This window comes from Odontomachus brunneus, unplaced genomic scaffold (genome assembly GCF_010583005.1).
Source record: "Odontomachus brunneus isolate Ranch 3 - 2012 unplaced genomic scaffold, Obru_v1 Obru_scaffold_286, whole genome shotgun sequence".
Lineage (NCBI taxonomy): Eukaryota > Metazoa > Arthropoda > Insecta > Hymenoptera > Formicidae > Odontomachus > Odontomachus brunneus.
In genome coordinates, this window is record NW_022639736.1 from 240,692 (window position 1) to 265,957 (window position 25,266).

The window sequence follows — 25,266 nt, forward strand, 5'->3', positions numbered from 1 at the left end:
ATCGTCGAAAACCTAAAATTTCATCTATTAAGATATTAATATAATGAAATATCTTCGGGGCGTTGAATGCGTTATTACCAAATTTCTGTGGACAAATAGGCAGATAATAATCAACTAATTTCATGATATTGCTGAACGAGAAAAGTGAACTCTCAAAATGATATAATTTTAATAAAACTAAGATAATTGAGAAAAGGGAATCAATAATTGAAGATTCATTTTTAATCACTAGGAACTTTTTTATTACTTTTTTGTTTTAATAACCGCGTCATTGTGGTTGACAGATGATGGAAAAAATCCAGAGATTTTTAAATAATGTAACAGAACGCAACATTTCGCGAATATCATGATTACTTTCGGGAATCGATGCCGTAGAAAGATAGAGACAGAGAAGTGATTCCTTGACGTAAGATTAAATAATATAGTTTTTATTTGTAACATCGTGTGTATACAAATGCTCCGTAAATTTGCGTGTAAAGTCATTATGTTTCTTCCTTAGACGATATATGTTAACAAACCGTGTGTCTCCGATGGTTTTGTTTCTTCTTTTACTTTTTTCTTCTCTTCAAAAAGCTAAATACAAAATATCTCTCGGATTTTCCTGCTAATTCAACATTAGATTATCCGCGCGCTTGAAAAAATATCCATTTGTAAAATCGAGAGTCGCGAGGAATTTCCTTTTTCGAATATCTGTCATATACAGGGTGAGTAATAGAGTTAGAAATAGAATATTTAAATGCTGCTTTAAATTCGAACATGTAGAAAGGACATATAGAGAACATAATTTAGAAGATTCCGATTTTTCGCGAAGACTTTGGATACAGATTATTTGCAATGTTTACCAATTCCTCTTCAACCATCATGACTCGGTTGTAATTGTTTACAATAAATTTTACTCGCTTATATCTTAGATAAATTTTTCGTAATTTTTTAACTTTAATTTTTTGTGATCATCTTCAAGAGAAGACGAAAAGCGTTTAATATTCCTCGAGACTCCGATCGGGCTTGCCTTCTAAGCAGACTGAATCCGAATGCGCTCAGAACGGTTTGCTCGCTAATTAGGTTTGCGTACAAGTGAGAAGTATCGTTTGTATACAGTGTAAAGTACGTGTAGTAGTATTGTCGGCGGACGGGTCTCGTCGCGAATCGTTGAAGATACTTAAACTCGTTTGGCAGCTCCGATTTAAGTCGATTCAGGACACCGATAATTCACGATAAAATTCCGAGGCGCCGGGGGAAAAAGGTAACAGATACATGCAAAAACAAACTCGTGTAATTCGTCTACGTGATCTCTAAACTCACTTGATGCAGTGACTATTTAGTTACTCAAATTGAGGAGAAAAACGATTAGAAATTGCACATTGTACAGTCATGAAAATAATCAGAAATCGCGTCGCGAGTTTCACCGCAATTTTATCGCTGCTGCTTCCATTGTTAAAAATAATTCATAATTATCGAAATACTTTGTTCCAGTGAATGCCGCGTGTATAAACAAGTAATAAGCTCCGAATTCAAGCCTGGCGCATAATATTTTATTATATTTACATCACAATTGTATTATAGAAAGAGATAGATAGATAGAGAGAGAGAGAAAAGTCGAAGGCGATTTTATTATTGGAGAAATGGTCTCCTTTCGAGCGATCGTCGTCGAGAAAAACGATATAAAAGTCGCGAGGTGCACTTTCCGCTTCTAAAGATGTCCTGAACGTGCCCGGAGAAAGATCCTGCGAGAGTATAGGGCGTGGGAATGCCGTGTGAGAAAAATATATGTATATTTTATTCGATAGGATAGAATAGTACTTGGACGATCGTGCTCGTCTCGCGGCCGAGGTCTCGATCCGCGGTGTCGGCGACTCGCGTGCACAGATACGTCGTTTGGCCCTCTATTAGCGATTGCAGCGGATGAACGGTGATATAGCGCGACGCGTTATCAGCAGTAGGAGCGCGCGATGGACGGGGCGCGTTTCGCAGCGTGCGACGGGCTCTAAGAGAGCAGCTTGTCCTCGGGAATGGTCGGGCTGGTGGCTGTCGGAGCTGCAGATGCGCGCCTCATCGCCTCGGACTCCCGAAGGGCCTCGTCGAAGCTCTGCGTCGAGTTGGACCTTGAAGGCACGACTTTTGTCTGCAAGAAGAAGAACCTCTGAGTGAAATCCGGCGGGACTGAAGTGAAGAACAATCGGAGATTCCAAGCGAAACGCGCGAGTCTAACATATCTCTGATTAATTGCAAGTTTATCCATCTTGCTAGACTCTATCGTGTAAGAATATCGATTGTATTTTCTTAATTTCGTATAAAATTTTCTTGGGAATTTTAGTTTGGTCAGGTTGCCTCTCATTTCGCCGTCTTTAATCTGGTCGTCTCAAATTTAAATTTCCTCAAACATCAGTCACCTTGACATTTTCGTAAGCTGACCCGACCCTCTCCTCCAAGGATCGGAAGCTGTCGGAGTTGCGCATCTGGCCCAACTTCATGGAAATTCCGCTACCAAAGCCACCCAGGATACTCGACGTTTTCTCAGCCGTGGTCTTGAAGACGGACTCTGTCTTTTGAAATCTGACATGATAAAAAGTGAGCGTTCGTTAGTCTGATAAGATTCATCGATCACTTCAATTGTGATCAATCACCTCCGCGTAGGTAACCGACTGTGCTTGTTAAGAGAGTCGATTTTGTTAACTTTTAGTCGGCATTCCAGTACAAAGCTGATAGATGTTAGAGGTGAGATATATTAGTGCTCTTTTAGTGCGACTCAACTTAGATTTCGTCAAGTAAACGCTGCTGTCAACAACAACGGACAAAATGTTGGACTGCGTACTTACAAAGTGTTCTCGGAGACTGCCTTGGTAAACTGACCGAGTTTCTCGCCGACGTTCTGATAACTGAATGAGAACCCAACCAAAAGTCAAAGAAATCAATGCTTCTACGTGTCTGAAGGGCAGAAGAAGTGGAGTATCAACAAAAAAAGGCGATCATCGTCTGTCGATTCGCAGAAATGGAAGCGAAAAGCCCACGAGACATGTAAACGAAAATCATGAGAGAAAGAAAGCGAGAAGAATCGGAGAATGTGATGAATGCATCTTTTCCTTTTTCTTCTATTTTTGAAAATCAGCCAATCCTCTGATTACGCCATCGTTCGTGCTTTCTTGAAAAGCATGACAAGACGATCTGCGAGCTCGAAGGATCGCGCTCGGCCGATCGCTTATTCAACAACCCTATTACAATTTCCTATCCACTTCCTCTTTAGATAGAGATTACAGTGACATATAGAGTATGTATAGAGTGTCTGTGGAGAGTGTGGAAAAGACATGCAGAGGAAGCGGCCACGACCGACGGAATACGTACACGTGACTCTCCTTGACGTTCTTGAGGCCCTGATTGACGTCATCGGTGAGCTCCTTCCACACGCTAATGCCCAGCTTCCTCTTCAGCTCCTGCGCGACCCTGACCTTGCTGGCGAGGACGTGTCTCAGGGTCTGTATCTCCTCCTCCACCTGCGATACAACTGTTATTCCCTGGCCCCGGATCTTTCTCACTCTCTCGCTCTTCCGATTGATCCGATTGAGGACTCACCTTCGCCAGCTCGGCGCTCCATTCGGCCTTCTGGCGTTCTTGCTCCTCCAAGGACAGACCTTGCAGCTCATTCGCCACGTTATCCGATGTAGGTGACAAGGAGCCGGTCGAGTGGAGCGAGGCGTCCTCTCCTGGGACAAAAGGCGACGGAAATTAGCCGCGGTGTGCGCGACACCAGGCCGAAATTAAGCGCGGCGGCTGCTCGGGAATACCAGTTCTCAAGTATATATTATCATGTACTCGAGCATATATTATCATGCGCGATATAAACAAATATAAATATTCATCGGGAACGAAAATTAGAAATTCCGATAAAGGAAGTTGAAGTAAGATACGACTGGACAGTGTTGGAGAAATATTTCAACACGCGTGCGTTACGCGATGACTTATGCTGCGTTCACTGCTAAATTAATCTGCCTGTGCAATAAGGCTAAAGTAATAGCCGCTGAGCTTGCCGGGAGACATGGCAAAACCAGTTGTGGATGCATATCGGAGAAACCAAGCAGCTCCGGATTGCATAAGCGCGAGTTCTTTCAGATTCATTGTTCTACGTGTCGCGTTCAAAGTCAAAGAAATTATTCCGGAAGAAAATTCAGGCATTCGAAAGGGTCAGGAGATAAAATTCTAATCTTTAAGTTTTTTCGAGTGAAATTTCACTGGAAAAATAGAATGAGAGTTTAAAAGTGATTTTTCGCTCGTGCAAGGTGGATCGTCGGGCGAGCAATTCCATTCTGAATTGGAAAGTCTGATTGTACAGCACCGTCACACTCTGGGATAACTTCCTTCGGATCGATTTATTGCGTGCGTTTATGTCCGCGCGAAAATGTGAATACTCAAGTCGAAAACGAAGGAATGCGGCCGATTACAAACGCGAGCGCTTGCAGGTAGCGATTGCGTAAATTTCCAGCCAAGAGTTCCGATTGTTTCGCCGATTTCGCAAGATTGCGAAGGAACGCGCGGAGTTTCGCTGTTTCAGCGGAGCGAAACGTCGTCCTAGAAAAATTAAAAGCTAAGCTCGCCAGTCGCTGTACTCGCGATTTGTACGATCTTCTTTTTGTTCGTGCACTTTCACGCGTAAGAAGAGAAATGAATAGACGCCGAGAAATTGTCGGGTGTAAAAACGCAGGAATTTCTCACGTGAAAGTCGAGGATTATTATACTGAGAATCATTAAATCTTTCGCAGATCTCAAGTTCTACAAAATCGGGGTCTATAAAGTTGTAGAGAGATCCAAAGATTTAGAAATAAAATAAAACAGAATATTTGAGAGACTCTTGCTTTACAAAAAGTTCTACAAAATCGGGATTTACAAAGCTGTAGAGAGATCTAAAGATTTAGAAATAAAATAAAACAGAATATTTGAGATCTTGTTGGGAACCATGTTTGACAATATATCCCTGATCTTAAATTCCTATAAATGAAACAATAATTTTTTCATTTGTTAATAAGTCAAAGTGAGTCCGCACGAAAGTCAACGGAACGATAAAATCCACCTAATTTCAACCTTAAAAAATATTTAAATTCGCCAAAATCCAAAATCGCGACGCGAAGAAATTGCTGAGAGTGCGATCTTTCCTTCTTTCCCCCGCAGCACCTTTTACCAGCTCGAGGAACTTCTTGTAATTCTGGCTGTTGCTGATCTTAGCGAGATAGGGCTTGGACAGATCCTGGAAAATCACGCGCACCGACCGCCGTTTCCTGCGACCGCCTCCGCTACCACAATCACGTGACCCTGACCCTTCCGGCACGAACTCTGTTTCTATGGTTAGATTGCCGTCGTCCACGACGATCTCGTCGATCTCGCCGTTAGAATCGCGCCAGCAGTGCACCACCAGTTCGTCCACGCCGTCGCCAACCTCATCGATGTCGTCGAAGCTCGGCGTGGTCGTCAACTTGGAGTAATAGACATCCTCCTCGTACTCGAGCGACTCGAACTCACGCTCGTTCTCGCTCGGGCAGTCCTCGTCGCCGTGCTCTTGACAGGTTCTCCTGCGCGATTGACCCGTTCTCGAGTTCTCAGGCTGCTTCTGGTCTGCCATGTTGCTTCTCATGGTCTTGCTGCGGAGGATGCGAGCGATCGCCTCGAGATTTCGCATCGAGATTTTGACCCGGGAAGTGGACGGGGCAGGCAGTGAATGTCGTCGCGTTGATTTCGAAGTGTTCCTCGAGTAGCAAAGGTAAACAAGTACGTGTGGACCGACAATTTCTGCTCTGGTTCTTCGCCTTTCACTCTCTCGTTGGATCTTTTTCTTTTACTTTGATTAATCGTTTGTCATCATCTATCATCTTACACGAGGTTTTAGAGATTCCAATTCGATTTCTCACATTACTTTTCTATTTATTTATACATTTCATTAAAGAAGTTCCAGCATATATGAAAAAATTAATGGTGAACACAAATAAGAATTAGAAATTAATTCTCATTAAGGTAAAATTTCTGGCTTCCGTAAAGAGACGCACTTTGTTACCTTGTTTGTAATAAAGTCATAATAAAGTAAAAATCATCTAAGTTATTCTCTGTAACAAATTACAACTGAGAAAAAACAAGATCTAGCTGCGAGTCATACGTCACAGAGTGAGCAGTTTAACCGCAATCCGGACGCATCCGGAGGAATTGGTTATCAGGAATCAAGAGCTAAAAGTCCGCCGGGATCTCGACGGAAAAATCTGCAGGTGAGAAAACACAGCGCACGTCATCATTTATCACAATCAGACAAGCACCAGTGTTTATCTATAATTAAGAATCGCATCACACACACACATGAGTGAAAAATGTTGACTCGAAAATCCGCGCGGCCGGATCTGCCTTCGCGACTTTATAATCCGATCTGATTTTTCACTCGTGCATTTCAATTTGTGCATAAAAAGCGACCACGTGTACCGCGCGCGACGCGTGCATACGCGACTAACAGCTGTGCTCGATCGCGATCGCCACGTTTCGGGGAGAGGAGAAATCGAGTGAACGGAAAATTAAGACGCTTAGGGGGGAGGACGAGGAAGGAAGAGAAAGGGGAGAAGAGCGTGTGGCCTCGGTTCTCCTCGAGAGATAGAGGAGGAGGTTCTAGTAGCGGCTTCCAGGTAAACCTATGGCTCTCGAAATCACGAGCATAGGGAAGATTCACTGATAATTAAACAAAACAATAAAACAATAAATATGAGTGAATAATTTTATTGGATTTTAGTATATTTTTTATCTTTCAATCATCATATTAGATTTTTTTACTTATTGTTACTTATTTTTACTTACAGTTACTTATTGTTGACATGATTATATTATGTAAAAAGAAATTGAATGTAGTAAAATAAGTAATAGAAATTGAAATTTTAACATTGAATTGCTTCTCAATACTGCTGAAGCAACTATTATTTGAAACTGTAACACCCTTTAATGTGTCAATATAGTTTTTTGGTGGTATATTAACGTGCGATTGCACTGACGAACTTCTTGTAATTAGCATACCAGTTAAGAGACTCTCGCTAACAATTCTTGCAAACACTTTGAGCTCAATTACTGCTCTGCATATATATAAGGTGGTCTTGGAATTACCGTCTCTCTATACGCTCATTCGCGATTTACATCGCATGTTACTTTTATTCGCTTTTAATTCGGTGTTACGGTGATCAACATAGAATAGAAAAAGTGGGCTACGTAAAAGAAAGGAGAATAATTGAAGGAAGAGAGAAAGAGAGAGGAAGAAAGAAAAACTGGAGACGATTTAGCGTTTTGACTAGTACATCGACCTTTGCGAACTGTTTCGCTTCCTTTCGCGATCGATGATGGAAGCGCGGAAGCGTGGCGAAGACGTCGTATAACAAAAGTTCCTGAAACTTGGCTGTACCTTCGGCAAACCGGTTTATCGATCCGACTCGGCGGTGGATTCTTGTCCTTACTTAGCGGTGCGTGTTTAGCGCTAAAGTCTGCCGTCGTCTGGTTTTTCTTTTTCTCGTACGTCGATCCGAAAGTCACGGCTTACAACGCGGGCATTAGATTTAAATGGACCGAAGTCCGCCTCGACGTGCGTATAATTGAGCGCAACTTGTCCCCGATCATCAGTAGAATAAATAGGATAGATTGGAGCAAATAGAAAAATAGGAACGCGTAAAAACAAAGGCCCATATTCTGAATCCTCTTTTATCTATAAAAGTGCCTCTAAAAGAAGCTTAGGAGCCACCTGATTGGCTGAGAAGCTACATTTTATTTTTATCGATAAAAGAGGATTCAGAATATGGGTCATTGACTTCACTCGAGCTACGAGTTCTTTTTCTTGGCAGACAGGATTCGATATTTTGTGTTTGACTTAATATATTTTTTTTGAAGATAAGATTAATATATCACAAACGTGCATCATTTAACTTTAACATTGCCACATATCTGAATAAAAGACGTATATATGTCTACATATTAAACATGAACAATAATTGTAATATTTTTCAACTATCAAAGGACATTTTGTAAGGTTCGTTTCCATTTTATGTATATTTGATTTTCTTTGAAAAATTATATAAATTCTTTCATCTTTCTTATTCTCTTCTACTGAGATAGCAGGCGACATCGTATCGTTACTTCAAGGTTGAAATCGTTAACAAATACGCAGAGGCGTAACGAGAGAAACTAGTCGGTAAAACAATCGGTATGCGACTCGAAAGTTACAGCAAGCGGCGGAAAAGCGCAGAAAGTGCAGGGAAGTCCAGCTGAATTATGACGGATTCATGCGGGAACTCGCGACGAGTCGCACCAACGTAACCACACGCACACGAATGCGTACGAGAGTTCACAAGGTCATCTGGCTGGAAACGTCAAGACGGTGCATAATCGTAGGTTAGAATTCGATCGTGTGACCGATACCGCGCTTATCCAAAGGCAACTTTGTGTCAATCAATTCGCGCGACGACACGTCCAGCCGAATCAACGGGAAAGCGAGAACTTGTCGATAATCGAAGCGTATGACGAAGTCGATGATCTCACCTGTTGGTACGTTGCTCATCTCGTCGCTCTCGTGGCGCGGAATCGTGGCGAAATGGTGAATTTTCGTTGAATCTATATGAGACGTCGTTTCCGACGTTACGTCGCCGATCGGCGAGCTCGGATCCGTTCACCAGGAAGCGATGAATGATATGCGTTCTCCGGTACCGAACGGAGATCGATTACTTCGTCTCCACCGTGGATTGACTGAGTGTCGGTGGCCATTTTGGAAATGCTAGCGTGACTATCGCTATCTGGCGAGCGCCGGCCGCAGTTTCGGGATTTAGCGGGAGAAGATGGCCAATTCAAATGCACCTTCTACTAAGTCAGTACGATGCATACATAAAAATCGCAAAGAAACGATGAGCTAATATACTGTGATCTAATGCAATGCAAAGATATAAGATTACAGAGACATAAAGTACACGATTGCTGGAATTAAATGAATATCTACTTTTTAATTATTGTGTCAATGTAATCTTACAAATCAACAAAATTAAACTTTGTTGTACATATTATCTGCGAGTTTCCATAGACACAAGATTGAGAATAAAACATAAATAATTCTCCAGATAAAAGTATGAAATAAAAGTGTAATTACTAATTGCTGATAATATAATTGCTAATTATATACCAAAAATATTTTATGATATTGAAGTGAAATGTAATTAAATTTTATTGTATTAAAACATTGGTATATATCTCTCAAAAGTCTCACTTGAAATTTGTATATATTGTATATGTCATTATATATTTTATCTAAAAAAGTCAGAGGAAAACCATTATAGGTATTATAGGTATTCCTATGTAGTGTCTAACTGCAGAACCAGCTACAATATGATTTGCTGATGTACTCTAGAAAACAGAGAACTTGCAAGAGAAATCTCTGCTAAGGCAACTTAAAATTAGCTTACAAGTATTTTGCATACTGAAAGCAGTGTATTTTGAATCAGATGTATATATATCTCAATGAAGAAGTGGAAATTTAGATTAATGAATTTTTAAATAAAAAAGGGACAAATTTACAAAATTTCAATATCTTAAAGAATAGTATGTTACTTATATTAGATTGTATATGCATATATAATATAATAATTACATTTTATTATGTAAGATAAAAAAAATTACATTTTAAAATTATTATATTGTAACTCGTTACTGGTTCTCTATTGGTGATAACTTATTATTACTATTGACAATTTTGGAAAATTATTCATTATCGTGATTGTTTTTCAATAAGTAATGAGTTATTAGAAGAAATATTGAGTTTATACTGTTTTCATCAAATTTTAAAGATCCTTCTCTTGACTGTTTGATGCCACTCTGATCTTACGTGCATATATCTTATATATATTCGTAAACTAATCATAAAAGTTTTAATTACATTTCTTACTATTAGCCAAGAAGTGTAATTACTATCATAGTTATTTGAAGAGATTAATGTCTTTAGTAAACAGTTACAGACTAAAAGTAACTTTAAGAGCATTACATAATGCTTACTTACCAGTCTTGATATACTAGATGATTTATTTAAGTAATATAGTAATATAATAATATAGTAATTGTAATATAATAATATATAAATGCGAACTTTTTTTTACAAGGAAAGGGTCTTGTGGAATATATTTCTGTTACTTCTACCAAGGAGAGAGATGTACTTTTGAAAAACTACTTATGCAATGAAAATTAGTGGTTTCAAAATTGAACATATGCTTAAAATATTATTAAATGCAGTATGAGAAGAAATACAAAAAACATTATAAAATTAAAATTATTAAAATTATTAAGTTTATAAAATACTATATAATAAGTTGAAAATTGATTAAAGATGTTTTATTGTTTTAAGACACAAGAAGCAATCCTTATGCACTCAATTGTATTTTGTTCAGCAATTCGGAAAATCTCTCAAATTTTAAAGATGTTTTATTGTTTTAAGACACAAGAAGCAATCCTTATGCACTGAATTGTATTTTGTTCAGCAATTCGGAAAATCTCTCAAATTTTAAAGATGTTTTATTGTTTTAAGACACAAGAAGCAATCCTTATGCACTGAATTGTATTTTGTTCAGCAATTCGGAAAATCTCTCAAATTTTAAAGATGTTTTATTGTTTTAAGACACAAGAAGCAATCCTTATGCACTGAATTGTATTTTGTTCAGCAATTCGGAAAATCTCTCAAATTTTAAAGATGTTTTATTGTTTTAAGACACAAAAAACAATCCTTATGCACTGAATTGTATTTTGCTCAGCAATTTGGAAAATCTCTCAAATTTTACTCTATGGAATTACTAGCTGTATCGTTCAAGATCTCTCTCAAAAAGGAATAAAAACAAGAATCCCTTGTAGACTTTTTTTAACAACATTTATTTCTAATATGTTCTATCGCCTATGTACAGTTACACATGGCTGAACTATGCAACGCAAACACAACGAACTCCTACAGACTGCGTGCACGTTTATTAACAATAATAAGGTCCTCAGAGGCGATCGGCGTAATTGCGGATGTTGTTCTCGTCGTCTATATAAATGATCGTGTCGTCGTTATTTTATGGAAGCGTAGAAATCCTATCTGGTGTAGATATATGTATATATATATATATATATATATATATATATATATATATATATATGTATGTATGTATGTATATATATGTATGTATATATGTATATTATATTTTTATATACACACAAATGTGTACGTATATCGTTCGCGGCGAAGCGATACGTTCGTATACGGAAGAACTGTGTGATTCCACTTATCAGCCGAGCATTATCGCCTGTAGTTGAAAAGCTTAACAGCAACAGTACGTACGTTAATTGGTTTCGGCAGACCGACAGAATTCTCACAGTCTGAACTCCAACGTGCTCTCCTTAACTTCAAAATGACAAATTCTAGAAACCTGATATCCAGCCTGTGTCCTCTTTTTCCTGAATTTCAGTTCGCTACCGTCGATATATAATTAATGCCACAAGATACATTTTTCACGATGGAACGTATGTTTCTTCAGTGTGCTTCTCGAGGAAAGAAATCAGAAATGAGCATTAAAAATGGATTAAACATTTCTCTTGGATTTGAGAAGACAAGGAATTGAAGTAGAATATGATGTGAAGTAGAATTGACGTAGAATATGATGTAAGTAACTTATAGTGTAAATTGTCATTGCTAGAGAACTCAACAGGAAAAGATGAAAAATGAAGCAAGTGTCAAATGTTTCGGGTGTTTCGCTCTGTATAGCACCGTTTAGAGTACAAGTGTTTTTCTTTTTTTTCTCTTTATTTTTATCAATGTTCAAAATTATTTTTGCCTTTTGAGAACCTCAACAAAATTATTGTCATTCTTCCTAGATTAAGCGTGTCACACAAACGCATACACGGTACGCGACGCATTTAATTTACTCGGATTTATCCCTACGAAGCGTCTATCGCGCAAAAGATACGTTTAATTGACCTGTAAGCAATGCGTGTGTTCGATAGTGTTGGTCAAGACGTATATTCGCGAATAACAACACAGACGAACAGTGTCAAATATGTGTTTGCGTGAGAGTATATCAGAGTATATTTTATACACACATCAATAATTATATTCACAGATATATATGTATATATATATATTCTCACAGAAAACGTATCGGCGTATACTTTATATAGCTAGTTTCTCTTTTTATTTTTTGTATATTTACGACAATAATTTGTGCAAACGCATATTTAAAATCCTCACTCATTATTCGCGAATATAATCTTGCCCCAAACTAGTGTGCGGCAAATACGTGTGGGATTCTTTTTATCCTTCTCTCGTCCTGCAGCGGCATTTTTCGCAACGCATTAACAACAGATTACATCGAAACAACCGATCCGTAACTGCCCCAATCAGTCGATTCCCTTTCTTTCTAGATTCCGCGAGGGAAACGTAAATAACGGGAAATCTATGTTAAATAATTATTATTGCTCGATTACGAAGCCGTCGCGAAGAATCATCGTTCGGTTTGCCTGACTTTGTTACAGATATATTGTACAGTCGCTGTATTTACATGAAGATCTACGAGATCCTTGTTCAAAAAGTCCGACAAAGAGGGAATCAGACTACTATTGATATGACCAGAAAAACTATTGATATGATCAAATCGATATATTCCTAGTTCGTATTCATTAGATATTTTTCTTTTTTTTGTTTTTATACGTTCGATAAATTTGTATCTATTCGATTCCATTTTTATCGCAGTAATGCACGAACACACCATTTATCGGAGAGAAATGATAGGAAATAAATTTCACTTATAATTCAGAGTATGACTTTATATTGTAAATGTAGGATATAACAACAATGTAAATGGGAATGAAATCGTGCAAATATAAATTATAGAATTCTTTTTTTACGAGAATAGTTTTACTGAACAGTTTTTTAACAAAAATTAATTTAAAAAATTTGCAAGTAACAATATCCTTTCTGAAACTTCGGTGAATTTTGACAATTTTGCGTCATGAGTTGCCAAATTTTGTCTCAACACTTTTATTCAACAATTCATTTTCAAGGCATGTTCTAAATACGAATGGTAAACTATTTGTGACATCTCAAACCAGAATCAGGTTCCGATTTCGCTTTAAATAAAATCTACTTAAAGTGAGTCGCGAGAAATGAATTTTTGTGATTTTCCTACATACACCTTTGTTTACTCTTCGAAGAGCTCCTGTCGGGCTCTCTGAACAGGAAGACTATGAATCGCCTTTCCGGTCGCCCGACTTGGCCTCTTATAAAAATAGTGTCGGAGTTTCGCGGCAAGCGAGACGAATCGAAGATAATCGAACACTCGGCAACCGGTCCTCAATCACCGCGACTCGGGTTTACAGGGGTCGTCTCGATATTTTTGATCCATCCGTTCCGCGTGAGGAGCTGGATTACTTGTAGCGGCAAAGAGGAACCCGAAGAGAGAGCGCGCGTAGAAGGAGACCTTCCTCGTGGTGACTCGTCGGGTTCCCTTTCGTGCACCGAAAACTCTCGCGCACGATTCGCTTTTTACAATTACTTTACACTGAGACATTGACCTCTAGAGGCACCTATTACGATCTACCCACCTGTCCTTAGGCGATTTACTTATTTATTTGCACTAACGACGTCCGCACGTCCGTCCACACGCCTGATCCGATATTATCGATCCACGCGGGCGCCGGACATTTAATGGAAGCTAATAAGCTCCATCTTCATTAAAATATGTCCTCGACGTCGGCGTAATTACGGTCCCAATATCCGCCCTGATATAACCAATCCTCCTGACCTGTGTACGGGTTCGTGCTCGACTGGAACCATCTGCGAAATTGAGTTTTCAACTAATATATGTGAGAGAAATAAAATCTATATTTATATATCTATAAGATCTATATTTATATCTGTAAGAGCAGTGTCAAGTTATTCAAATAACTATATAGTAATTTACATATATATTATTATATAAATAAAGTTTACACAATTTGTTATTTATTTTTCTTGTTTTCTTGAAAAATATCAACTGCAGAGTTTCCAATAAAAGGGATTCAAAAGTTTTTAATCTGTCCAAATAATTGTTTATCGTAAAAGTACAACTTATTGGAAGCGGTCACAGAATTGTTGGAATATTACTCTTCAATTTTGCAAAGCTTTGAAACTTCTAGTATCTTTCAAATCGTGAATATGTCTCTCCAATAAAATAATAAAAACAAAATACAAAGTTTTATGTACCTGGGGACGTATTCGTGTCCTCTCTTGTGTTTGCGGGCTTTACGGGTGTCCCTCTGCTTTTCCTCGAGCCTGATTTTCTCAGTCGCAGCCCCATCTTGATCACCCGTCTCCAACTTTCGGATATCCGGTCTTAGTCTGGAATCGGTCGGGCACAGGGTCTTCCCCATGTCAGGGTCTAGTTCGTTTAGCGACATCGCGAACGTTGTGAATTGGAAATACTACAGAAAAAAAAAGACAATTACGTTAATCGAATTAATTGATCGCAGAGGTGTGCAACATATTCATTCAATTAAAACCGACGTCTGAACTGTTGCTGGGCCTCGGCGTGACTTCCCACAGTGTGGTGGATCCTGGAATCTCGTCCACGACGGGCATCTCGTCGCTGTCCATACTTGCCGAAGAATCGTCTATTGCGTCCTGAAATACAGAAAAACATTTGTATTGCGTACATCATTTTCGGTGACCCTAAAAATGAGAATAGGCTAAAACTATTTCAAGTGTAGATAACAAAAAAGAAAAGAAGAAATATTATAGAGAGAAATATAACGGAATATAATTATTTAATGAGAGAGATTAAATACACTGAGAAAAAAGCACTTGAATATTTATTTGTGGGATACAAAAATTTATTCCACTAAATTTATTTCAATATAAATTTTCAAATATTTTTTTTCAGTATAGACAATTAATTTTGGAGTTATTAATTACAGTAAAAATTAATTAATTACGTAGATAAACAATTAATTTGTGAGACAGAGACAGCTCTATACCTGATGCAAAGGTTTGAAAGCTCCGACTTTGAGACTGTGGAGCTTCGCTAGGACCTTCTTGTGACCCGGACTGCCTTGCGGGCTTTTTGCCTCCCTCTTGATCTTCTCGAGTGCTTCTTCGTAGAACGAGGGCTCGCAGGATCGTAATCTTTCGGTCCATTTGCCGTAGAGGAACAGCAGCTTCCTTTTTCTGGTTAGAATAAAACAATAATAATGCAATGTAACGAGACACACATTCTAATTAAATTTTCAATTATTGGAAATATGATAAGCTAGGACGAGCCGGTTTTAATTGGTTTAAACACGGATATTAAATATAGATGGTAAGAAGCAAATTGTCGTCGCAGAAGTTATTTCGATGAATGTCCGAAATGAAAAGACGTCTGTTAAATTCGTGTTGAAGTCTTGAATAAATCCATCAACTCAGCTCGTTAGGAGAGATCGTTAAAACGTACTCCTGATCCGTTATAAAGCCCTCGACGCGATGGAGATCTTTGCCGTTCCACGTGCCGCTTTTGAACGCCAGCGTGGCCTTCAGATTGTCTCCTCCGTACTGTCTGATATCCAAAGCACCCAATTGTTCCATCCACAATTGACCCACCAGCACATTGTGCAGGATGCAATTGACGTTTTGCCAAGTGTAAGCTTCCTTCCATCTGTTCACATGTATAGCTTAATTAATTAATATTGAAATCTTTTTAAGAATTCCCGTGCCTTTAATTAATTATTTTATTCTATTTATAACTACAAATTATGTAATTTGTTTTATTTAACTGCCTTAAACAACTAATGAGGAAAATAAAGCGACGATCGAAAAGAGAAATTCTATTAAAACATTTTGGGCTTCCTTAGTAAAAATTTTTGTTGTTTCTTAGTGTTGAATAATAAACAATTGAAATGACTATAATGTTAAGCAACATTAAAATTACTAAATGAGAAGTTACCGTGTAAATAATTATAATTAAATAAACTTACTTAGGTAGCTCGACAGTGACAACTCCCTTCGGATGCACTTCTATTGATTTTCCCCAAAATTTCAATTTAGGATGGATGCTGCCATGAAAAATGAAGTCCTCGCTGTCGGCGTAAAACGCAGAGACCGGAGGATGATGCGACACCTGTTCGCATATTATTCTGAAAGAATCGGCAGAATCTGCTTAGGATATTAGAAATCTGGATTCTGTAAATGAAGCTTTGAATTTCTATGCAAATTGTCCCAATCTAAGACTTTTTTCTAACTGAGAATTCATTAATATCTCAGAGTAATATCTTCTTCACAAAAATAAGTCAGGGTATCGATAATTTTTAAGGCATAACTAATTATAAACATAAAAAATTACCCAATTGCGAAAAAGATAATTATTAGACAGTCTTAAGGAAATAAGAGAAAATTTCTCGAAAATTGGTGAAAGGATTCTAAATTGAAAAAAAAAACGGCAAATTTGAAACATCATGTATAGAAATCTAAATTCTTAGAACTAAAAAATACTAGAAAATATGTATAAAAAAAAGATTTCTTAAAAAAATTTTTAAGAAATATTATTTTTATTATTTTTTAATTTTTAAATAATCATTTTTAAGAAATCTTTTCTTAAATTTTTAAGAAAATAAAAGATATATTTAAACATTTTCTTTTTCATTTTTGACAAAAATATTTTTTATTCTTAAAAAATATATCTTGTCAGCCGAATTAGAACATCTTTAAACTCACAAAATTCCAATTTTATAGGAGAATAAAAAAAAATTATATATAACTTTTATAAAATTACGAATTTTAATTTTAATTAGAAGGCTTGCTTTTCGAAATATCTTAATTTCTTATAAAAAATTTATATTTAAAAGCTTTTCCAACGATGCAGAATCTCGAGACAAATCGGACGAAAATGCGTATTTCAATTTTGTTAAAAATTAGAGTTAGGAGATTTTCTAATTTAGTTGATGATATGTGAATTTGTCTCATAAATACGAACTAGTTATTTACCGAAAATCTTCACGTTCCAGCTCGTAAGTCTCTCCTAAAATCGGATTGAAGGGTTTTCCGAGGCGTTCCCAGTTTGAGGCAAGAGCACTCACAGCGAAAGCCGCGACGTACTGCAGGATTGTTAATTTTAGTTTTTGATATGCCCGAATATTGATTTGTCTATTAATACACTCGACATTGTTTTTGTTAATTCAACGCTTTCTCTCTCTCTCTCTCTCTCTCTCTCTCTCTCTCTCTCTCTCTCTCTCTTTCGATTGAATTTAGGGAGGACGATAGATTAAATTTATATGGCGTTACCTGAAGCCTCGAGATTGACGATTCCTCTTGTGACGCCAGCTTCAGCAATCTGGCATATTCCATATATTCGGCAACTCGTTGCAAAAAAGAAAGCGGCTCATTGAAAATGACCGGCATGGTGATTTTGCTGAGATCTTTGCCCAGCGACAGCACCGAGCAGAGATTTACTTCGGAATGGCCCGGAACCGGTAACGATGTTCTTGAAAAATAAACGACACGCACTCTTGTACAAAGGTATCTTTATGATTCTTCTATTTATTAGTATATCTCATATCTTTGTAATAAAAATGAAGGTACAAAAAATATAAATCGTTATGTATCATTATATTGTTCTCTCTTATCCGTGTGCGTTCTGAAAGTGTATCGAGTTCAAGGACACGCTTCGAGACACACTTTGAGAGAAAAATGGCTGAATAACTGAACGGGAACATTGCAAACCTGTGTTGTCCCGATATCCTTTCGCTGGCCATTGTACGGGTCTCTTGTGGTTATCGAGCGTCCTGACAGCCGCAGGAGCTTTCAATCTGTCGCTCTTATGAATCGATACTGGGATTTTCACCGACATTCGGTGATTACGAAGCCCGACGATTTACTAAGCGACGCTCGAGGACTTGTGGCAGATTATTTGGCTGCATTGTTCCATTGGAAGACTTCATAGACAAAACGAACGAAAGAGGGAAAGAAAGAGAGAGAGAGAGAGAGAGAGAGAGAGAGAGAGAGAGAGAGAGCACTCAAAGATCCTCGAACGCTCTGAGATATCTTGGATACTCGAACGGACGTCTAACTTGAAGGAGTAGCGCAGCGCGGATCTTTAGATCGCTGGGTAGTGTAGTTATAAAGTCGGATCTTCGTGCAAAATTTATTTGTTAGACTTTTTAGTTTCCAAAAATTATTCCAAAGATTCTACGTTACGCTTTTTTAGAAAACTCGGTTAGTATTCGGACTGTTACCCGCCCGCCAAGCAAGCCGGGGTCCTTAGAAACTACAGAATGCCCTCGGGTCCTTAGAAACTAGGCGGCTCCTCGGATGAGATGCTCAGAGATGCTTTGTACATTCAGGTCGATCCGCGATCCCCTCGTCGTGACTCTTTTACTCCGTCTCGAATTCTCGAATCCTTATCATGAGCCTCCTCAAAGCGGACGACGAATCCTCGGACAAACCCTCGTTCACAGATCTCAACTCAGATCTCTCGATCTCTCGGCTGCAAGACGAAGAAAAGGAGACAGGGGTGCGTGACATCTAAATGGACCGTCCGGCGTTCTTTTCTCCCCAGAGTCCCGTCCCGCTATCTCGACGACATCCCGGTGGATCGGTGCCCGATACCTCTCGCTCTAATTTAACCGCGAGACGCGATCACTCGCGGAGGATCCGCCGACGATCAGCTGACCACCACCAGCCGTCGTCACTCGCTCATGATAAAAGATCGAAAGCCCAGAAGTCGTCTCTTCCCGCAGTGGCCGCGACGTCTTCTTGCGAGCCTGTGCTCTCACGATCAGCTGTACACCCCGAGAAGACTGTTGAGCTCGCGGGCGTGACGGCGAGCTCCCCCTTTGCTCGAGCTTTCGCCTGAAATATCAATAAATCCGAGCATGGGCGTTGAGCTTTCGCGTGAGCGACGCTTTTCCGCTGGAACGACGAAGCGATTCGCCCTCCGGGCTCCAGGAGCAGCCGCGTTCAAGTTTGCCGGCTTCGAGATGTTCGATTATGCTCAACGGCACGATCTATCGAATTGCTGGTGAAGTTTAGGTGCCTAATCGAATATCTTGGTTTTCTTTAAGGCGAAACTCGTGGACAATTTAATGGACATCAAGATTCCGTGTTTTGTTGTTATAAATTAAACGAGAGTTGTTTATATATAAGAAGGAGGAATTCACAGTGAACTTTCTCAGTACTTTCTTCAAAGTGACTACTTTGGAAAGATAACTTGTGATTTTTTACAAGCTAAGGAATTAATTATTATAAGGTTATAAATTTTCCTCTTACCTTTAAAAAAAATTCCTCTTTTTTTAAGATGTGCATTTGTAGCGCAAGTCAATTTATATCCTCAGTTATAACCCTCAAGTTCTCTTTTTTGTCTTGAGATAAAAATAGAAGTTTATTTGTAGAATAATGTCCGAGATAATTTTTCAAGCCATTCGTCCTGACTTGACGTCGTCCGATAATACGTCAGCTAAAAGATACAAGAAGATTGTCCCATTACGATTTAACGTGCATTCGTTATATACGTAAAAATCAATAGAAGGTGCAAGAGAAGGAGGACGGAAGAGCAAAGTTTCAACAATGTGAACAACGCGAAACACCCACGACGGAAAAAGACATTATCACGCAACGCTGAGCTCTGCGAAAACGCGGAGTGAATTTAATTAACGCACACCCCATACGTTCCACTATCGAGACCACAATGCTGCCTTCATCGCGTGCAGCCCTCTGGTAAAATTGGCGCATTGCACGAAGGGCATTCACTGAAGGACCGTTGAAAGCGTAAAGATCTTAACTGATAAAAGATACGTTTTTCATTGGACCAGGTATTCTGGAATTTTAGTCGGGAAAACGTGACCTTGATTTTCTCAATCTTTCGTCGCTTGAATTCCAGCACGGTCAAATCATAGATTGTTGATTTATGAATTCTAGAATCGCTGGATTCTCGATCTTTGGGCATTGGAATCCTTAAAATTTGTTTAAATTAAGAAATCTGCGAATCTCTGATTCTTAAATCTTTTCTCAGACTTAAAAAATTCGCTCTTCTCTTTAAAATACCTTAAATTTTACCTTAATGAGTTTCAAAGTTTTGATACTTTAGAGAAAAAAGGAAATCTATGAATGCCTGATGGAAATCGATGGATCGAGCTTTAGAATCTTCGAATGTCATCCCAAGTAGAACAAGTTGCCTATTGGTTCTTGGTAACGTTCTTGAAGTTAACTTTTGGAACGTATCTATAAGATAACAAGTCAATGTTTGTCAATAATTTGTCTCCATTAATATGACATCGATTAAATAACAGTTTACAGTTGGTTAATAGCTAGTTCATTTACGCATTTTACAGTTATCATTTAGTATATATTTAATTTATATCCACATGTACTAAACTTGATACTTTTATATCTAAATGATATCTTTTTGGATATTTAAAGTTATCTTTTGGGTGAACATTAGATAACCTTTTCAGTAAACAAAAACTTAACTTTTTTATCGAAAATAAAGTTATCCTGATCTAATTTTATATAGTAAAATGGAATATTTTAAAGGTAACGTTGTTCTACTGGTGACGAATCAATCCGAACATAAAAATTCCTCTAGATCTGATCATAGGAATCTTATTTTTTATCCCGTAGAATGTTGAAACAGGTTCTTTGGATTCTGGAATCTTGGTTTCTTGACGTTTTATTACTATTTGCCAGAATGGCAAGTCGATATCGAGCGAAGCGCACCTCAATCTCGACTCGCGCTTAGCTCGCGTTTTACGAGTCGCTCGTCCTTACTGCCTGCATTCAGGAGTTCAGTGCACCGCGGGCGCATCGCGACTCGGAATAAGAATAAGCCGAATCTCTCTATTGATTCACCTGGAAACCAAATCGATATCCGTGCGAGGTACAGGCGCTCACTTCGTTACGGATCGGCCAACTTTCCTTCAATCGAGTCGAGTTCGTCGTCCGTTTAAGCAAACTCTGCGAAATTTCGCGGCTTAGCAACGCGCCCTGGAAACAGATTTTTCCACGGCTCGAAAGGGGCATTGCGGTTCTGTCAAAAGTCGTGATTCCGCGAAAACTCCTTCGTGGCTTGAGAATCTTGCAAAAATCGCGTTCGCTGAATCGATCAAGTTTCATTTTCTATCGAATCAATGTGATGATGTGTTTAATCAGTCAAATATTTTCGGATAGTCTTGAACAATACGCGAAGACGTTTGTGAGAAAATGCGAGAGGTCGATACCTTCTATTAATTTTGAAAAGTGACGAAGACTTTCCATCGTCGGTGTTTAAAAATGAATAAGAAAATCAATCTCTTCACGGGGGATGAGAACTTAGAGATTCTCGGAGACCCTTGGGAGCTGAAGAATTCTTCGAAGGAGGTGGAGGAGAAGCCCATGACCCGGAAGTATCGCACGAAGCATATGAAGCAATTTCCGGAGTTGTACCGAAGCGATGTCTCGATTCATCCCAGTTACACCGGTTTGAAAAAATTACCCTAGTAAGAACAAGTGCGGTTAAAACTCCAATATATATATTATTTTAACTCTTGAAAATTTATATACATAATGGTCCATTGAGTCCATCACTTCGGGAAATCCTGCCAATAATTGCAATGAATTTACAATATGTAAATGTATAAATAACAAAAGCGTCAATTTTGATTTTAATAAATTGAAGACGCTTTGTTGAAGAGTTTTTAACGTCAAAATTAAGGTCACTGTTTATGAAAAATGTTTAAATCAATGTATAGTCTAGGCGACTAATTTCGTTCATATCGTGATTTTTTAAGCCATGTGGTCTGCAGGCATCGTGTGCAAAGAGTCAGGCGACAGATTTTCCGTCAGTTAAATCGCGAGATCGATCACTTTGCGATGAGCCAGATGTTCGCTCTCGATGGCGTGAGGATCGATCGCGTCTTCAGCGTCGGCATGTCGCCGAGATCGATGATCGTGCCAGATCCATTGACGGAAAAAGAGAGACGTCGACTGAACGAACTCCTTCGAGATTCCTGAAAAGTCCTTTCTATGTGATTTTCTATTTTTTAGATAAACTCCGCTTCGTTAATTTACGCATTCTGTTCTCTCAATTCTTGCTTCCTCTAAGCCTGAAACTATGACAGTATTCATTACTTGTAACTATTCCTTGTAATTGTTATCAATAAATTCGCGTGTGATTGTTACAATTATATTATATAATAATAGTTGATTTGAATTTCAAGTCAATTGTACGTGTATATAATATGATAGATATAATATGATAGATATAATATGATAGATTGTATATGTATATAATATGATAGATATAAAAAAGATTGGGAGAATGTGTAATGAGACAAAGAAACGAAAAATAAGACAAAATAATAATAAAAAAGATAAATTGCAAAGTACTTCTAAATATTTTTAGACAAATTAAGATATTTTTATCTTTCTACGTTCGACGAATGCGGGAACAAAAGAATTCACCGCACGTGAAGTGCATAATAACGACTTGACGTTTCAGCTAACAAAATTGTTTCACATTCCAACCGTGGAGATCGCGTCGTAACGCTGAAAGTTTTGAGGTATCTTTACGATGTTTCGGAATACCTATCAGGGCGGATTCTTGTCTATCCTGTACAGTTGCGGGTCATCTCCTCTGGAATTATGGGACATGCACGTCAGTCCTTACCCTAGTTTTCTATAAATAAAATAATAAACAACATTCGTTGGAGCGATAAAATGTCAGAGGATATATTTATGCGTTTGAAGAGATAGCTGTAATAATGGATTCATGATGGATATCATAAAGAATAATCATTTAAGTTATTGAGCACTTCCTGGACGTTTATTCAGGTGAAAAATGGATACATACGAAGGATCATGGACGAAGAAATAAAGTCGTTGGCGTTGGAGATAGCCGGAACCAACGTGGCGACCACTTACATTTTTTGTCCAGCAGACCCGAAGAAGGTGCTCGCCATTAGGCTGCCCTTCCTTATCATCATCATCAAGAACATGAAGAAGTACTTCACGTTCGAGATAACAGTAAAGTCCATGTGAATACGTAATTAACAAATAAGTTAATAATTAATTAATAAATAATCCAATCCTTGTCTTTTCTAAACAAGATTTTCTATTCTTCTGTTCTTCCTAATAATATTTTTTATTAAAGATTCTTATCTTCCTCATTGAATAAAATTTCCTAATTTTTTCTTTAAATAACGCTTCCTTAGATGTAATTTTTTAAATATTTTTCTTCTATATATTTCTTGCCTCTGTAAAATGTCATTTCACGTATCTATATTTATGAAGTACTTCTTTTTTTATTTTATCTTAAAATAAAACTTCCTTTACTTTAAATAAAGTTTATGAATTATTTTTTCTTTTTTTTATTACATCTCACTGCTCTTTGATAGACACAATTCAAAAATATCTCAACGTCGCGATTTGTTAAACAGATATTGGACGACAAAAATATGCATAGGAGATTTCGCGTGAGCAATTTTCAAAGCGTCACGCGCGTTCGTCCGTTTTGCACGTCAATGCCTATTGGGCTTACGGGCGGATGGAACCAGATTCAGTTCAACTTGTGTGATTTCACACGAAGAGCTTATGGCACGAATTACATCGAGACCACCAGGATGCAGATCCACGCTAACTGCAGGATCAGACGAATTTATTTCGCCGACAGGCAGGAATTGACACAATGCGTCATATCGATTATGTTTTTAATTAAACACGCGATGGCCGAATTCGGGATTGTATAAAATATAATTTATTATCGCTAAACTAATTTAATTTATTTCAATTGATTCAACTGAGGATATCGTGAGTTTCGCTGAGTTTTCTCGGTAATTTTTTATTTATGTTCTTTGATAGATATATTCATATACCGCACAATTAAAAAAGATTTAGGCGCTGACGGATTGATTTCGCAAGCCACAAACATTCCCCAGGCTTTACTCGGAAGATGAGATGCCGGAAGACTTCAGACTGTTCTTTCCGGTGCATCGGAAGAAATGCGTTAGGGAGAAGATGCCGAAGGAACCAAGCGTAGAGCTTGAAAAACCGCCATCCGTCGAGGACGAAAAAACACCCAGCATCGAGACGATAATATCAGAGGAGAAATCAATCGAGGAACCGGATATTCCAAAGGAAGAAATGGAACCTAAAGAACCGTTCGAAGAACCTGGAGAACTTGAAGAGATGATCGATTGGGAAGATAAGGAGGAAGAAGAGAGATTAGAAGAGGAAGAGGAGATAGAAGCTGAAGAAGAGGTCATGATCCTTGACGAAAAGGTAGAAGCTGAAGAAGAGATAGAAGCTGAAGAAGAGGTAGAAGCTGAAGAAGAGGCAAGAACTGAGGAAGAGGTGAGAATTGAAGAAGAGGCAGTGGTTCTTGAAGAAGAAGCGAAAGTTGAGGAAGAGACCGCGGTCCTTGACAAAGAGAAAAGAGCAGAATTTGCGGATGAAGACGAAGGTGAAGAGGAAGACGCAGAAGATGAGGCGAAAGAATGAATGGAGTGTGACTTTTGATAAGATGATTCGTTATCGATGGTACACTAAAAAAGGAAATAATTCATCACGAAAAAAATAAGTCGAAAGTGTGGTCAATAAATGACACGAAGCCTTGTTTTTGATCAAATTGAAAATTCGGCCCATAAAAAAAATTTTCGTTCCATATATTTTCGTGTTACTCTTTCATAGCAAATCGTCATCTTTAAGTTTACAGTATTGATAATGATCTTATATGTATTTATTTTAGCAATTAAAGAGCAATTATATTTTTTGAGAATATCAACTCTTATATGTAGATATAAGTATTTCGATGAAAACAAGTGAAGTGACTGTTTCGTTTTCTCAGGTGACTTGTAGGGAAATTTAACATCTTTTTGAATTTCTGTTTTTTACGCAATCATAATTTATTGCATAAGCCCTGTACATTCTTCTTCTCGCCTTATTTAAAACCAGAACGAAAGTATCATTATTGCGAACTTATACGAGATTTTATTGAAATGAAAAAAGTAGAATCGAGTATGTTAATATTTGAAATGATGGAAACTGAGAATGTCAATGGAAAACTATTTAGAATTCAATTACGACACGTCATAATCTTCGTCTTCGCGTTTCCTCTTCATCGAATGTTCCTCTGTCTCCATCTTCACAGGCGGCAATGTCTGCCCGGACGAGATCTGTATCTTCGGTTTTGTAACCTGCGCCTTTACTGCTGTAGTGGTCGTCGTCGCTAAAATAAATATTTGAATATATTTTAAAATTAAAATTATTTTAAGTTTGCTCACGTTCACTCCCCC

The 25,266-nt window shown here is 38.1% G+C and overlaps 5 protein-coding genes and 1 long non-coding RNA gene across 9 annotated transcripts in view; 3 read left to right on the forward strand and 3 right to left on the reverse strand.

Annotated features, from left to right (window-relative positions):
* Nucleotides 1-407: 407 nt before the first annotated feature.
* Nucleotides 408-6,744, reverse strand: LOC116853202 (tumor protein D53 homolog). 3 transcript variants are annotated; one of them, XM_032834154.1, is made up of 6 exons: nt 5,161-6,729; nt 3,568-3,698; nt 3,340-3,488; nt 2,817-2,876; nt 2,391-2,553; nt 408-2,122 (listed from the first exon to the last, which is right to left on the reverse strand). In XM_032834154.1, the coding sequence occupies exons 1-6, from the start codon at nt 5,660-5,662 to the stop codon at nt 1,985-1,987; spliced, it is 1,143 nt and encodes a 380-aa protein (XP_032690045.1). In that variant the 5' UTR covers nt 5,663-6,729; the 3' UTR covers nt 408-1,984. The 3 variants fall into 3 exon arrangements, with proteins under 3 accessions (XP_032690045.1, XP_032690046.1, XP_032690047.1); XM_032834155.1 differs by lacking the exon at nt 2,817-2,876 and having other exon boundaries at nt 5,161-6,709; XM_032834156.1 differs by lacking the exon at nt 408-2,122 and having other exon boundaries at nt 2,817-2,925; nt 5,161-6,744.
* A 4,286-nt stretch (nt 6,745-11,030) lies between these two features.
* On the forward strand, nt 11,031-12,902 carry LOC116853195. Its single transcript, XR_004379927.1, has 2 exons — nt 11,031-11,662; nt 12,532-12,902. It is a non-coding gene; the product is annotated as an uncharacterized LOC116853195 (long non-coding RNA).
* On the reverse strand, nt 11,659-18,827 carry LOC116853194 (oxysterol-binding protein-related protein 2). 2 transcript variants are annotated; one of them, XM_032834130.1, is made up of 10 exons: nt 18,238-18,827; nt 17,726-17,916; nt 17,288-17,486; nt 16,991-17,100; nt 15,985-16,143; nt 15,465-15,665; nt 15,010-15,199; nt 14,540-14,656; nt 14,240-14,457; nt 11,659-13,831 (listed from the first exon to the last, which is right to left on the reverse strand). In XM_032834130.1, the coding sequence occupies exons 2-10, from the start codon at nt 17,755-17,757 to the stop codon at nt 13,729-13,731; spliced, it is 1,329 nt and encodes a 442-aa protein (XP_032690021.1). In that variant the 5' UTR covers nt 17,758-17,916; nt 18,238-18,827; the 3' UTR covers nt 11,659-13,728. The 2 variants fall into 2 exon arrangements, with proteins under 2 accessions (XP_032690021.1, XP_032690019.1); XM_032834128.1 differs by having other exon boundaries at nt 17,726-18,827.
* Nucleotides 18,828-20,930: 2,103 nt separating this feature from the next.
* LOC116853197 lies at nt 20,931-22,138 on the forward strand. Its single transcript, XM_032834135.1, has 2 exons — nt 20,931-21,474; nt 21,766-22,138. The coding sequence occupies exons 1-2, from the start codon at nt 21,269-21,271 to the stop codon at nt 21,986-21,988; spliced, it is 429 nt and encodes a 142-aa protein (XP_032690026.1). The 5' UTR covers nt 20,931-21,268; the 3' UTR covers nt 21,989-22,138.
* A 359-nt stretch (nt 22,139-22,497) lies between these two features.
* LOC116853198 (cilia- and flagella-associated protein 20-like) lies at nt 22,498-24,735 on the forward strand. The gene is made up of 4 exons (XM_032834137.1): nt 22,498-22,631; nt 22,808-22,999; nt 23,413-23,645; nt 23,911-24,735. The coding sequence occupies exons 1-4, from the start codon at nt 22,548-22,550 to the stop codon at nt 24,470-24,472; spliced, it is 1,071 nt and encodes a 356-aa protein (XP_032690028.1). The 5' UTR covers nt 22,498-22,547; the 3' UTR covers nt 24,473-24,735.
* A 116-nt stretch (nt 24,736-24,851) lies between these two features.
* LOC116853199 (transcription initiation factor TFIID subunit 9) overlaps nt 24,852-25,266 on the reverse strand; it is a 2,001-nt gene continuing 1,586 nt past the window's right edge. Inside the window, exon 3 of the mRNA XM_032834138.1 lies at nt 24,852-25,199. Within this exon, the coding sequence (XP_032690029.1) occupies nt 25,051-25,199 (149 nt within the window). The 3' untranslated portion in view covers nt 24,852-25,050. The remainder of the gene's footprint in view (nt 25,200-25,266) is intronic.